At 40.9% G+C, this 15,000-nt stretch overlaps 1 protein-coding gene across 25 annotated transcripts in view; it reads left to right on the forward strand.

Moving 5' to 3' along the window:
• Window positions 1–15,000, forward strand: part of LOC143021915 (uncharacterized) — a 1,014,474-nt gene that overhangs the window by 333,198 nt on the left and 666,276 nt on the right. Inside the window, exon 1 of one of the 25 annotated variants that reach the window (XM_076179771.1) lies at window positions 12,919–13,348. The exons of the other annotated variants lie outside the window; for them this stretch is intronic. Coding sequence (XP_076035886.1) covers window positions 13,222–13,348 — 127 coding nt within the window. The 5' untranslated portion in view covers window positions 12,919–13,221. Of the gene's footprint in view, window positions 1–12,918; window positions 13,349–15,000 lie in introns of those variants that run through there. 25 annotated transcript variants of the gene reach the window in all.

A 15,000-nucleotide genomic window follows, 5' to 3' on the forward strand; every position in this document is an offset into this window, starting at 1 on the left:
CATGATAATTTCTTCACGAAGATTTCTTCCCAAAGATGTCTTCACGAAGATGTCTTCCCGAAGATGTCTTCACGAAGATGTCTTCCCGAAGATGTCTTCACGAAGATGTCTTCCCGAAGATGTCTTCCCGAAGATGTTATAACGAAGATGTCTTCACGAAGATGTCTTCACCAAGATGTCTTCACAAAGATGTCTTCACCAAGATGTCTTCACCAAGATGTCTTCACCAAGATGTCTTCACCAAGATGTCTTCACCAAGATGTCTTTACGAAGATATCTCGGTATTCGTAAAAGGATGTCTCATAAAAGATGTCTTCACGTGGCGTGTTTTTATGAAGATATCTTTTCACAGATGTCTCTAGGAAGATGTCTTCATTTCTTCACTAAGATGTCTTCCTGTGGGAAGAGTCTTGTCTTATTCAGTTACAATGTTCTTCTCCTCAGATGATCCCAAACTCCATTCCAGTGGTTCACAGTTAACAAATAAACAATAAATAAATAGATTGATAAATAGATGAATGATTGAATAGATAAGTAAACGAATAGATACATGATAAATAGATAATTAAGTAAACAAATGAATAAAAAATAAATTAATAGATAAATTAAGAAAATAGATACAATGAAAAAACAAATCATTCAATCAATAGATAAATCAATTGATGAATAAATAGATTGATGAATAAAAGAACAAGTAAATAAAAAAAAACGTTTTTATGATTGAATACCATCTTTTCCCACAATTCATTTGAACAGCAAATGTTAAAGTGGCGAATAACAATGTATGATTGCATCCGACCCCATTTACAAGTATATAGTGGTTGATATCTTATGGGATGCTGTTGGTGGTGTATATCCTTAAGCCGTAGATTTACGACCTAACGTCTTTTTTTACGACGCATTATGACGCAAACGATCAACGTAAAGAAATATACGTTCACTGCAACCTAACAGAAAACGTCGGGAATTGTATTACTTAAAAGTAAAACCCAACAGTACTTCATGCACTTTGCGTAAGCCGAAGCCCAGGTCATTCCGTCACATTCGGAGGGTCACTTTCATCACTGCAAGTGGAACACAGTGTCCGTAACCGCGCATTGTCTCCGTCGACGTCCACACTGTCCGGGCGGTGACGATGCGGATTTCTCAATGTGGCTTTTGGGCGTAAACGCCGATGCGCCATTGTTTTTGTTTTGGCCGAAATTGCCGCCGACACGGGCTGGTTGCCTACAAACACGTCACGGAAGAGATTCCGGGGTGGTTGAGTATATACTCGCGTGTGTGATTCACCATGGTCTTGGTCCACGTGTTGGACTCGTGATCGACAGCTATTTCCCCCCGGAAGAGAGCTCAAAGCTCGTATATGACCGATCTATGAGTAATGCTGTGACCTTACACGCACACACACACACACACACACCCAAGTCCCCGCTCAGGAAGGTTGGAATAACGACTCGCAGCGCAGCGATAGTGAAATTATTTCTGCCCTGGGCGGGATTCGAACCCGGACCGCCGTACTGGCAGACAGGAACTCCAACCACAGCGCCATTTTTTTTTTTTTTTTTTTTTTTGTACGTGTGTGCGTGCGTGTGTGCGCGCGAGCGAGCGACGGCGCGTACTACAGGTTAGGCGTTTGCTATCCATCCTTCTACCTTTGTTTGCTATTGTTCTCGTCCCCCAACCCTCCCCCCTTCCATTCAGCTCCCCTTCCCTCCACTCCCCTCTTCCTGCCCTCTTCTCTCCTTTCCACTCATCCCATCCGTTCCAACAATTCCTCTTCCATTCCTTTCCTCTCATCCCCTCCCCTTCCCTTCCCTTCCTTTCCATCCTCTTCCCTCCCCTCCCTTCCCACCCCATCCCCTCCCCTCCCCTCCTTTTCCCTCCCTTTCCATCCCCTTCCCTTTCCCCTTCCGCTTCCCTTCCTTCCCCTTCCCTTCCCTCCCCTTCCCTCCCTTTCCATCCCCTTCCCTTTCCCCTTCCGCTTTCCTCCCTCCCCTCCCCTCCCCTCCCCTCCCCTCCCCTCCCCTCCGCACCTCTTCCCTCCCTTTCCATTCCCTTTCCCCTTCCCCTTTCCCCTTCCCTGCCCTCCCTTCCCCCGTTGTCTTCTTCGGCTTCCCCTTTCCATGTGGTAGGGTCTAAACAATCTTTCCCCGCCCTTTTTTTTTTTTTCTTTCTTTTATTTTAAGCTTCCTCCCTCATGTGGTCGTTTTGTTCTTTGTTCTTCTGTTCTTCTCTTTTCAATTTCTCTCCCGTTTTTTCTTTTGAATTTGTATATCTGGAGCATGGAATTTGTTCGTACTTTTTTTATATAGACAATAACGGGCAAGAGATTTTCAATGGCATAAACCGGGTTTCCTAACCCTGTTTATGGATATAACGCAGTTATTTATATAGAGTTGATGTGGTAACGGCAATATTATTTACAATATATAATTTGATTAACATGGACACACAATGGTTCTTACATTACAGTAATTTTATTTTACAAAAATGCTATATGCGTTAAGGGGACACTACAGTAGTGGTGTGTTGCCACAGAGTCAACAGGGAACCTCCTATGGCCTGGTAGATCTTTAGACAGACTTTCTTCAAAACTAACACCAAATCATTTTATTTACCTTGGAGAAGATTCAGTATAGTGTTTCCATCTATCTAGAGGCCCTTGCTTTATAAAGATCGTAGTTCGACGAAGGAAATCACCGAAGTAAAGATTCAAATGCAGTCGTCGTTTCCGAACTCGTCAACTTTTTTTGAGGTGGGTGGGTCTAGATTGCCCAAGTTTGCCCTAAAGAGCACAAAGTTTGATATACCATGGCGGTGTTTTTATACCGTCAAGAAACTAAAGTAAATATGAGGTCGTATGGAAAGAGATCCTATCGCACAGCACCAGATGATGTAGCTCCATATTTTATAGTTTTTATATCATAAAGAAACTAAAGAAACTGTGAGACAGTATGGGCAGAGTTTCTAATGGAACATGCACGCGCACACACACACACACACGCACACACACACACACACGCACACATACATACACACACACACACACACACACACATATATATATATATATATTTTTTTTCTTTTTTCAAATACATAATTCTAACTTTGCCTTTGGTTTTATCTTGAAGTACATAAACTTTTAAGCTTTTCCAAGAGTTAATGGACCTATATGGAAAACTATATCGTGTGTGTGTGTATGTGTGTGGGTGTGTGTGTGTGCGTGTGTGTATGTGTGCTTGTGTGTGTATTCGAATAAATGTAAGAATGAGAAGGAAGATCTAAAAATCTATTTTGGTGGATTTTTCCTCTTCTTTTATGTTACCCTCGACCATTTTTTTTTTGTCTTCCCCTCGTCCTCTCTCTCTCTCTCTCTCTCTCTCTCTCTCTCTCTCTCTCTCTCTCTCTCTCTCTCTCTCTCTCTCTCTCTTTTTTCTGTTCTTTATCGACTTGTTCCTTTCACCTCACTTCTTCCTCCCCGAACTCCAAGTTCTTCTGTGAGTCATCCTCAGGGATACGAGTTTCTCCTCCTCATCTTTATGTCATCAGCCAGGTCGTCCTCCAAGCTTAGGTCGTCCTCTAAGCTTAGGTCGTCCTCCAAGCTTTGGTCATCCTCCAAGCTTAGGTCGTCCTCCAAGCTTAGGTCATCCTCCAAGCTTAGGTCATCCTCCAAGCTTAAGCCATCCTCCAAGCTTAGGTCATCCTCAAAGCTTAGGTCATCCTCCAAGGTGCTCCTTCAGTCGTATTAAAGTCTTTGTTAGCATATATGTCCTCCAACTTGTTCACCACACTTGGGTCGTCCTTCGCCTTGGAAGCGATAGCTCATCCTCCAGATCACCCTCCACTCCAGCGCTGTTCTCCTGCTCGACATGGATGTGCTTTGTCTTTCCCCTTCCCTTTCCCCTTCCCTTTCCCCTTCCCATTCCCCTTCCCTTTCCCCCTTCCCTTTCCCCCTTCCCTTGCCCCCTTCCCTTTCCCCTTCCCTTTCCCCTTCCCTTTCCCCTTCCCTTTCCCCTTCCCTTTCCCCTTCCCTTTCCCCTTTCCCTTCCCCCTTCCCCTTTCCCCTTCCCTTTTCTCCCCCTTCCCTTTTCTCCCCCTTCCCTTTTCTCCCCCTTCCCTTTTCTCCCCCTTCCCTTTTCTCCCCCTTCCCTTTTCTCCCCCTTCCCTTTTCTCCCCCTTCCCTTTCCCCTTCCCTTCCCCCTTCCCTTTCCCCCTTCCCTTTCCCCTTCCCTTTCCCCTTCCCTTCCCCCTTCCCTTTCCCCCTTCCCCCTTTCCCCCTTCCTTTCCCCCTTCCCTTCTCCCTTCTCCTTTCCCCTTCCCTTTCCCCTTCCCTTTCCCCTTCCCTTTCCCCTTCCCTTTCCCCCTTCCCTTGCCCCCTTCCCTTTCCCCTTCCCTTCCCCCTTTCCTTTCCCCCTTCCCTTCCCCCTTTCCTTTCCACCTTTCCTTTCCCCCTTCCCTTTCCCCTTCCCTTTCCCCCTTCCCTTTCCCCCTTCCCTTCCCCCTTCCCTCTCTTTTTGTTCTCTCTCTCTCCAACTAATAACTCTCTCTTTCCCCACTCCTTCCTTCTTTTACCCTCTCCATCCTCTCTTTTTTCCCCTCTTTTTTAGTTTCTCCCTTCTCTTTTTCCCTCACTTTCCCCTTCCCTCTCTATCCTCTCCCCTCTCCATCCCCCTTTATTACCTCCTTTTTATTTTCCCCCTTTTCTTTTATCACTTACTTTCCCCTTCCCTCTCCATCCTCTCCCCTTCTCTCTCTTCTTTCTCTTTCTTTCGTTCTTTCTCTTTCGTCCTCTTTTTCGTCTCTCTTTAACATCTCTTCCACTCTCCCTCTCTCTTCCGTATTTTCTTTCCCTTTCTTACCCATCTCTCTTACCTTTCTATACCCTTTCTCTTTTCCTTCTCTCTCTCTCTCTCTCTCCTTCTCTCTCTCTCCTCTCTCTCTCTCTCTCTCTCTCTCTCTCTCTCTCTCTCTCTCTCTCTCTCTTCTATTTTTACACCTCCCTTTCCTATTCCTCCTCTTCCTCTTTTTTTCTCTTCCTCACTCTCTATTTTACCTTTCATTCCTCTCTACCCACCCTCACTCTCCCTTCTTCCCCTCATCTCCTCCCTATTCCCTCTCCCCCTACCCCTATCCATGTAATATTGCTCTGCTTCCGACTTCCATTACATATTGTTTTTAGGCTAATCATGGCTCATCTAATTATTCCTACTTCCTTCCCGTTCTCTCTTCTTATTGTCCTGTTATTGTCCTCCCACTTCCTCTCTCTCTATTTGCCTCCTTCTTTTGTGTCCTCTGCCGTTGTTGTCCCCGAAAACGTTTGTTGTCCTCGAAAACGTTTGTTGTCGACGAAAAAGTTTGTTGTCCACGATTTCCCCCGAAAACGTTTGTTGTCCCCGAAAACGTTTGTTGTCGACGAATTTTTGTTGTTGTCCACGAACACGTTTGTTGTCGCCCAAAAACTTTTGTTGTCCCCCCAAAAAACGTTTGTTGTCCCCGAAAACGTTTGTCTACAAAAACGCTAGTTAGCCCCGATTTATTTATTTTTTCCGAAAACATTTGTTTGGTCTCGATGGGAAGTTTATTATGGACAAGAAGTTTCCCGAGAATTGAATGAAACCGCTTGACATCAGCCAGAATAAAATCATCAAAGTGAGCATTCAGGTTGACAGAATTGAATTCCTACCTTCATCTCGGTGTCGTTCTTACATAGGGAAATGTATAAAGGTTGTCACTTTTTAAATGGCCAAATAGGACGTACCAGCGAGAAGACTATTCGTCAGTTTGTATTCTCCCCCGTCCCTAACACCCACCCACCTTTTTTGACTCGTACGTGCTATATAACTTTCTCCCAATGTTAACTTCCCTCTAAACTTTCATTTTTTCTTCCCGCCTTCTTTTACTGCCATTCTCTTTTATTCGCGCTCTACTTCCGTTTTCTTCCCTTCCCGTTTTCTTCCCTTCCCGTTTTCTTTTGTTCTCGTTTTCTTTTATCCCCGTTTTCTAAAGTCACGGTCGCCACTGCTTTTCTTCTGGATTCTTTTATTTTTTTTCCCACCACCTTGTGTCTATTATTCTTTCTTTATCGTTTCGTCCCATCTCCCTCGCTGTCTCGTCCACAGAAAAGTACGACAAAGACAAACCACAACAAAGACAAAGGCATTGTGGGTAGTGGAGGAGGCGTTGAGGGTAAAAACAAAGTGTTGAAAAAAACAAACAAACAGAAAACAAAGATCTAAACACTGTAAATGTGAGTCTCCGATGTACATTTTTTTTCTTCTTTTTTTTGCGTAGGTTTTTTTCACGTAGATATGTGTTGGAAAAAAAAAAACGAATAACGAAAGGGACGTACAGTATGTGTAGGGAGTTTCCTATACCTATGCCTAGCAACCTCGCTGATCTTAAAAAAAAATGTAGTAAATATAGTCAAAATTAAATAAAACGAGCAAACAAGAATCTATAATTTTTGGAGAATGGAAATGAGGCCGTAGACTGAAATGACTAAACTTTTAGATAAATGTCTATCCTGAACGTTTAATTACTTTCTAGGTTTGTATTCTGAATGCCCACGTCAATTTTCACGGATATCCTTTGAATATTGTAGCCAATTTTTAAACAAGTTTGATTGGCGCTATTGGTATATAGATGGAGTGAATCAATCCCCATCTCTCACAAGAAAAACATAAAAAAGTAAAAAACAATATATGTATGTTTGTGTAAACAAATACACAGGTATATATACGCCACACGGATGCATAGATACACAAAGCGATTCATACGATCCTGAAGCTCAAAGGTTATACAATATATTGATGATTTTTTTTTCTGAGGATTTAAAGCAGCGTTTCTCAACCTTGTTACCCTTGCGTAACCTTTAAAATAAGTTGCATGTCTCAAGGAACCCCTGCGCAAAAAAACACACACATATATATATATATTTATATATATATATATATATATATATATATAATACACCTTTCTTATTTCATTTTCATCGTAATAATAGGTTAGATAGGATGATGTCTATATCACATTATTACAATAACCAAGAATATATTGTGCGTGTTTAATTATATTACGTATATGAAAAAAAATTGCATTAGCTTATCTCACTTGTTCTTGCGGAACCCTTAGAGACCTTTTGCGGAACCTTAGGGTTCCTGGGAAGCCTGGTTGAGAAACGCTGATCTAAAGATCACAGAAACGCGGTGAACCAGCAGAACATTTCTTAGTAAAAGCGAGTATCGCCCGATTGTGTGTTAAACAGGGACGAAGAGATAACATAGCAAAAGAGACATTTTTACGAAAGAGCAACACCACCTTTATCGGCTTTTGAAAAAAAACAAAACAAGATAAGACTGAAATTGTTTGAATGTTCTGTTGGTCATTTGTTGGTGCATGGAGCAACGAATGCTGGCATTACATGTGAACGACCAACTTAAAAACAGTAACATCTATACTGTATATCAATACCAGTCCGAAATTGTTGATGAGAAAAAGTATAGTAAAAATGATTAAACGAATCCGCCTAAGAATTCACAGGCACCTCCAAGACGTCACATCCAAGATCATACAAAAATCTCAGAATTGGCCGTCACCAAATGGCGTATAATAGTTTCAACTTGTTTAAAATCATTGAATAATAATATGGATCACATGAAGAATCGTCATCCTAGACTTCGACAGGGTGACAATTCTTCATGTGGGCCATCCTTGGGTGACAAATCTTCATGTGGTCTATCCTGGATTTACGATTCTTCGGTTGTACAAGTTGATGACAATAAGCATAACCTTCATTCAACCTAACCTAACCTAATTTCACCTAACCTAATCTTTATTCCACTGTTGATATTCGGCGTACTGGGGTGACAATCCTTCAGGTGGGATCTCATGGGGTGACGATTCTTCATGTGGGCGTTCTGGGGTGACAATCCTTCAGGTGGGATCTCATGGGGTGACGATTCTTCATGTGGGCGTTCTGGGGTGACAGTTCTTCGTGTTCGATCTCATTAAGTGACAATTCTTCATGTGACCCGATAATATTATAATAATTTGCCGGACGTGCAATATTACTGAACCGGTCATTGTCAAGGAGTTCCCCACGAATAGTTTGGCTCGTAGCCTACTTAGTGAATTGTGTTCTTGCGGCAGATGATCCATTTTACTCGAGGGAACGTCCGCGAACGGAGAGACTAAGACAAATGGAAACTACATAGCTCCCGAACTTAACAACAAAAACAAACAACCGAAACGTAGCAGGGTACACTTAGGTGTACAAGTAAAAGTGGTGCTGCTCTATAGACAGCCAAGGGATATCGGTTGTAAGTCATTGTGGAACGGAATTGCGTCCCAGAATTGACGGGGACATGTAAACACTCATTCTTGTCTTAGCGTCGATAGTGGACCTTTCAGCGCACGAAGGAAATGTCAAGGGGACAGGGACGTATGGTTTCTGTTTATTCTTATATGCTTACTTCACTGGCATTGTTACGCTGTTCAACCTGCATTCATATCATACACGAAATCTAAACAGCATAACAGCATTAAGCTTCTGCCATACTTATGTATGTAATTGTTGCAGAAATAACTACTTTCAAATTTCCTACAACATAAATACATTGTGTATTCATCCAGTGTCCTATATTGTTTTGCAAGGTTTGGGTGTTCATATCTTTTTGTCCGACAAACTTGTTCACAAATTGGAAAAAAAGTATATGAATCGGGACATGTTCAAGGAACGCTTTTTGTTTGTGTGTCGTGTTCAACAGAACAGTGTAGTTTTGTTCGCCGAGTGAGAGAACTTGGTAGTAAATTGAGAAACAGTTCTGTAGGTCGGAAGCTCTCAACTCCGGTCGAACTAAAAAAAGAAAAAAAAACGTATTTTTCAGATATATTTTTTTTTTTTGCTGTGCTGCTTCTCTGCCACTGTTTGTTCTTTCTTTTTAATTGTATTTCGTTTTTATTTTCTGCACCCAACATCTTTATGGTCCAAAAAGAACTCTTGTCTGTATACTTTGACATTATAACTATCAGTAACATTCTGACGTCACAATTTTACAATGATATAATTTATCATATAAGCAATAGATTGTTCAGCACAGTGTACTTGATATTGCCTCGGCATGATATCATAATAGCACAGAAGATAGGGGTGAGTGGAGAAAGGATGTGTATGGATGATGTTATGATGTATGGAAGGGAGTGGGTGGGGGGTGGGGGTGAGGGAGTATGTGTGAATGATATTTTAAAGCAGCCCGAAAGGATTTCTTCCCGTCATCTCTTTCTCTGCATGAGAGGACGGAGAGGCAGAGGGGGAGGTCGCCGATTAAATGAAGCGGCCTTGCTGTGGATGTGCTGTGTCTTGCTACATTGCTTCTGACCCAGGGCAGTGGGCGAGATGCAGGGATGACCCGTCATCCAGGAGGAGCCAAGAAAAGAGGGAGGGAGGGATGGTGAATGGGAGTGGAGTATGTGGGGATGAAATGGGTGGGAGTGGATTTATGCCTTTGACTTTGGCTACCTCCCTTGTAAGGGGGAAAAAGCCCTTGGTATGTATGTTATGTATGTATGTATGTATGTATCGGAAAATTTTCAAACACTCGACTCAGAGTAACAGAATTGGTAGTAAATTCTGTTACTCTGAGTCGTGTTTGAATTTTTTCCGACAACATGGCTCCTGGACTCCAGCTCTTTACGAACGTACGTATGTATGTATGTATGATAGCATACTAACTGTGGCTTCAATTTTCACTGACTAGAAGCCCGTAGCCCCATAGCAACCATCAATGGTCCTCAAGTATACTCAGAGGTCTCTCTTGGAAAAAGACAATTTAACTTTTGGCTATGTTGTATTAGGGCGAGTCTGTTTATGTATCAACAGCTTGCAGGAGGAAAAGGAGGAAAAGGAAGATGAGATGAATTAGGAGGAGGAGGGGATTTGCCAGTTGTCAGTTCTCAAAAAAGAGAGAGAGAGAAAGAGAGAGAGAGAGAGAGAGAGATTTAGACAAAGTACTGTTCCTAGGATGATGGGCCACCATCTGGAGGTGAGGGTGTTGATGGGCTTTGAAGATGCGTGGCTGATGGCACTAGCCCTACTCTAACTCTATTCAACAATTACACTAATTGCCCTTGATATTTACAACACAATTAAAAGGTGCGATGAAGGCGCCATCTACAATCAGATAAAGATACTAAAAGAATGTGGGCGAACTTTGTAGTCTGACTTCGTAGAAGTGGTCTTTCTGGGAATTCTGGGAAGATTGAAGAAGGGTGAGTTTGGCTGTTGCCGTGTCTCTTCACTTTAGGGGTCTGCCGATTAATCGGGAAAAATCGGCAAGAATCGGTACCTTGTGGTGAATCGGTATCGTTTTTTTTTTTTTTTTTTTTTTTTTTTTTTTTAATGGGATGCCGAAAAAGAAAATCGCTGATGCCTGTTCACCACAAACGTGCCGATTCTTGCCGATACCGATGGCGATGCCGAATCCCACCCTCAAAAAAAAAAAAAAAAAAAAAAAAAATACACTCGACGATGCCGATTCCTCGCCCCCTCCACCCAAATGAATAAATAAATAAGTAAATAAATAAATAATAACTAAAAAAAAAGTGCCGATGCCGATACCGATGCCGATTAAGCGGGACCCCCCCCCCCTACTCCACTTGGTGGGTAACAGAAATTCTCGCGTCCATAAAAAGGCGCTGCAAATCCCCCCTACAAGGATAATCCCACTTACGGGATTATAAGAGGTACAAAGATGCTGTGCACAATAAATCACGCTGGTAGATGTATATCGCACTTTATGTTGATTGCACAAGTTGTTTTGTCTTGCTGCGAGATATGTAGGGTTTTGAATTTCACGTCGCACTTAGACACTGGAGTTTAGTGTTGTTTTTTTTTCTGTTTGTTCGTTACTATTTTGTTTATCTATTTGGTTATTCATCTGTGTTTATTCTGTTACTCATTTGTGTATTCATTTATCATTAATTTATTCATTAATTTATCTATTTATGAATATACATACTTATATATGAATATGTATATATATACATATATATATATGTATATATATAATATATATATATATATATATATATATATATATATATATATATATATATATATATATATATATATATATATATATATATACAGAGTATCTATGAATTTTCACCCCGGAGTGACAATTATTTAATACAAGAAATTAATGGTGCGCGTACATTATAGAAAATGAATTCTTTAAGGCTACAAGTGGTCCTGTATTGAAAGGGAAGAATATTCAAAATTAAATTAATGGCTGCAACCAGTGGTACATTATATATTCTCCATAGGTGAATTATAAACTGTTTTATTTAAGTTAGGACAGTCGTCTTATTTCAGGGGCAATTAGGTTGTGTAAACTAATAATATGTCTCAGAGGGGCATGTGATTCACGCTCGTAAGGACGCAAACAGCCATTTGTAGAAGCTCGTATATAAAGAGGTCTGCAGAACTGAAGCGACCGTGATGAAAAAGTATAATTTATTATCGTTTTCTCTTGGCGAGACCTGGCAACTCTCCAGAGAGTACGTAACGTCACGCCCTTTGGAGATGCCAGATGTCACCATAAAACTATATTATCTGAGCCCCTTTCGAAAAGGATTACTCAGCACAGCACATATAACAACAGAAGTCCCGATTTCGATCCCGGATGCAACATTTAAATGATTTAGTAAACCCTCACTATACACAAGTGACTTAAAATTAATCAACATAGCGACACGTGGTAACTATCGAGGAAGACCCTGTTACGTCATGTCCGTAGATGCAAGATCTCGCCATAAGAGAACGATAACGACCTATGCGTTCTGAAAAGGATCGCAAAAGAAGCTGGCGAAGTGGATACATCTCCACACCTGCATATTAGGGGAGAGGACTCGCGTGGGAGTGGGTGTGATGACCTTATTCCACTAAGGACTGTGGAAGAGATCATTAACAGTGCGAGATCGGTGGAAACTCACAAATGAGATCGTAGGAACCCATAGACGTTGCCCTGTAATAGGAATGAATGACATTAATCTCTTAGGGAATCCTTCTCAGTACAGGGGAACGGTGTGGGGGAGGGGGAGGGAGACAATTTTATCCAACTCCGAAGGGGTGGCACAGTGGTTAGATTTTCCGAATGCCTATACGGCGGTCCGGGTTCGAATCCCGCCCATGGCTGAAATAATTTCAGTATCGCTGCGCTGGGAGTTGTTACTCCAACTCTCGTGGGCGGGTTGTGTGTGCGCGTAGGGTCACAGTGTTACCCATAGATCGGTCATATATGAGCTATGTGCTCTCTTCCGAGAGGGAAATAGCTGTCAATCACGAATCCAACACGTGATCCAAGACCATGGTGAATCACACACATATGTGTGTGTATATATATACATATATATATATATATATATATATATATATATACATGTATATGTATATATATATACATATATATATATATATATATATATATATATATAAATGTACAGTATATAGATATGTATATATATATATATACATGTATATATATATATATATATATATATATATATATATATATATATCTATATATATATAATCCCACGTGTACATACTACCAATCAGTAATCATGGGGATGGGTTAAGTATAAAGTTCGTTTATACATACGTAACTCGAGCATACATATACAAGAAATTACTCTTAACTTATATCCATCTTGATGGCCGAGTTGATTAAGTCACTGAACATTTGTTACTTATTGGCTAAGTTCGACTAAGCCTGACAGCGTCTCGGTTTACGAATATGCTTCCATCGCGCTACATACTTAGAGTGAAGTTGTTTTTTTTGGAAGAAAATAATCTTTGTCTTCCACGTGTTCTGGGACTGAATTCGAAGAACAAAAATCTGAAAGTTCTTGAGTATGTATTTCTTACAATCGTGAAAAATCTAACCTTGTGCATAGCAGAATATAAATATAAAGCAACATACCTAATACAGATACGCATACAAAGATCATGAAGTGATAAATCGTGAAAACAAAACCTAACATCCTTCCGGGTACATATGATCCTTCAACTTCAGCCGAACTGAAGAATGTGGACGATGACAAATGAGGTTAGATAATTATACCGAACTGACAACGGCTTACGGTGATCGTTGGGTCTCTCGAGTGTGACCCAGTACCTCGAGAGTGTGACCTCGGCCTTGAAAAGCCGTCGAAGCTCGAGCCATGGCTAAGATGCTTCGCGTCTTTAATTCTCTTCGGAGGACAAAGGACAAGAAGAAGAAACACCGTCGGAGTCACAGCACTCCCGACGTTGGCGAAGAATTGGCAGCAGCGCGGGAACTGGAGGCAGGTAAGTGTGGTGGAACGGGATTGTTTGGAAAGTTGTCTATATGCAGGCAGACACCACACACGCGCGTACACATGTACACACACACATATATACGTACACAAATATATACGTACAGAGACACACACACACACAAACACAAACGTACACACACACACACACACACACACACACACACACACACACACACACACTTTCTCAATGGTGCAGTGGTAGCGTTCGCAACCACTGCTACAGTGGTCCTAGTTCGAATCCCGCCCAGGGCTGAAATAAATTTAGTATCGCTGCGCTGCGAGTCATTACTCCAACTCTCGTGGGCGCAGAGTTGTGGGTGTGGGTGTCATATATGAGCTCTGATCTTTTTTCTAGGAGGGGAAATAGCTGTTGATCACGATTCCAACACGTGATCCAAGACCATGATGAATCACACACACACACACACACACACACACACACACACACACACACACACACACACACACACACACACACACACACACACTTACTTTGGAGGCGTGTTTATTAACTGTCCTTTAGTTTTGCGAACTCAGAGTTTCTGAAGTTGGTTGTTGTTAACACTGTAACATTGGCTCCAAATGTTCTTTCTCTTTATTTATTTGATGTCTGGGGCCTTTGGGAGGGTGAGAGCCATAAACGTCATTGTATATCAGAGAAATAATTGACCTCTCGGCCGAGGGGTATAATTCAATTAGTTTGGAAAGGTAAAATTATGATTTTTTTTTTATCATTATTGTTTTAAACACTAAAAGTATTACTTAGAAGTTAGAAATGCTTAGGTCAGTCAATATGGTTTGCAGTAACAGAATATATATATGCAATGCGCTACAAAATTGAAGTGTTTAAGGTTTAAGAATTTTGAGTAATTGGCAACCCGCTCGTAGGAATTCCATAATAACGACTGTTTAAGTGACATCGTATGTATGGCAACGCATTGCTATCATTGTTTTTTTTAATCGCAGATTATTTTTAAGTTTGAATCAGCTTTTAGATTTGGTATTCTGTAGTCGGATGTTAATTTTAGTGAGGCAGTTTTTTTCTACATTTTTTCAATAATAAATACGGTTGGTTACTAATACGTAATTATAGATTTAAGCCTTTTGAGATTTTGTTGTGAGTAACCGTTGGAATTACTCGAACTATGTGTTGAAGTAACCTCGACTGGGCCTAAGAGGAAATGTTCACTGAGAATAACGGTGGTATTCTTAAAAAAAAAAAAAAAAAAAAAAAAAAATTCTAATATAAATCGTATATAAATCCTTGGAAAGGAAAGATTTGTATAAGGAAATAATTTTTTCTAAGAATACCACCGTAAGATTCTTACGATGATATTTAAGAAAAAATCTTTCCTTATATAAATATTTCCCTTCCAAGGATTTATATAAGATTTATATAAGGAAAGAATTTTTTAAGAATACCAACGTAAGGTCTTTTGTACTCTCAATTTTATCTTTTGTCGAAAGACAGACGACTTTATTCAGCTTACGGAAGACCGCTACATAAAAATAATTAATCTATTTTACTTATTTTCATGGAGGAGAACACACGACAGGAGGCCCTTAGCAGCCTTAAGACCATACGTGTGTCCTTTTCTCGTTGGGAATCGAACACCGGAGCATGTATTTACGAAGCAAAAT

This window comes from Oratosquilla oratoria, chromosome 43 (assembly GCF_046742065.1).
Source record: "Oratosquilla oratoria isolate Oo_2021 chromosome 43, ASM4674206v1, whole genome shotgun sequence".
NCBI lineage: Eukaryota > Metazoa > Arthropoda > Malacostraca > Stomatopoda > Squillidae > Oratosquilla > Oratosquilla oratoria.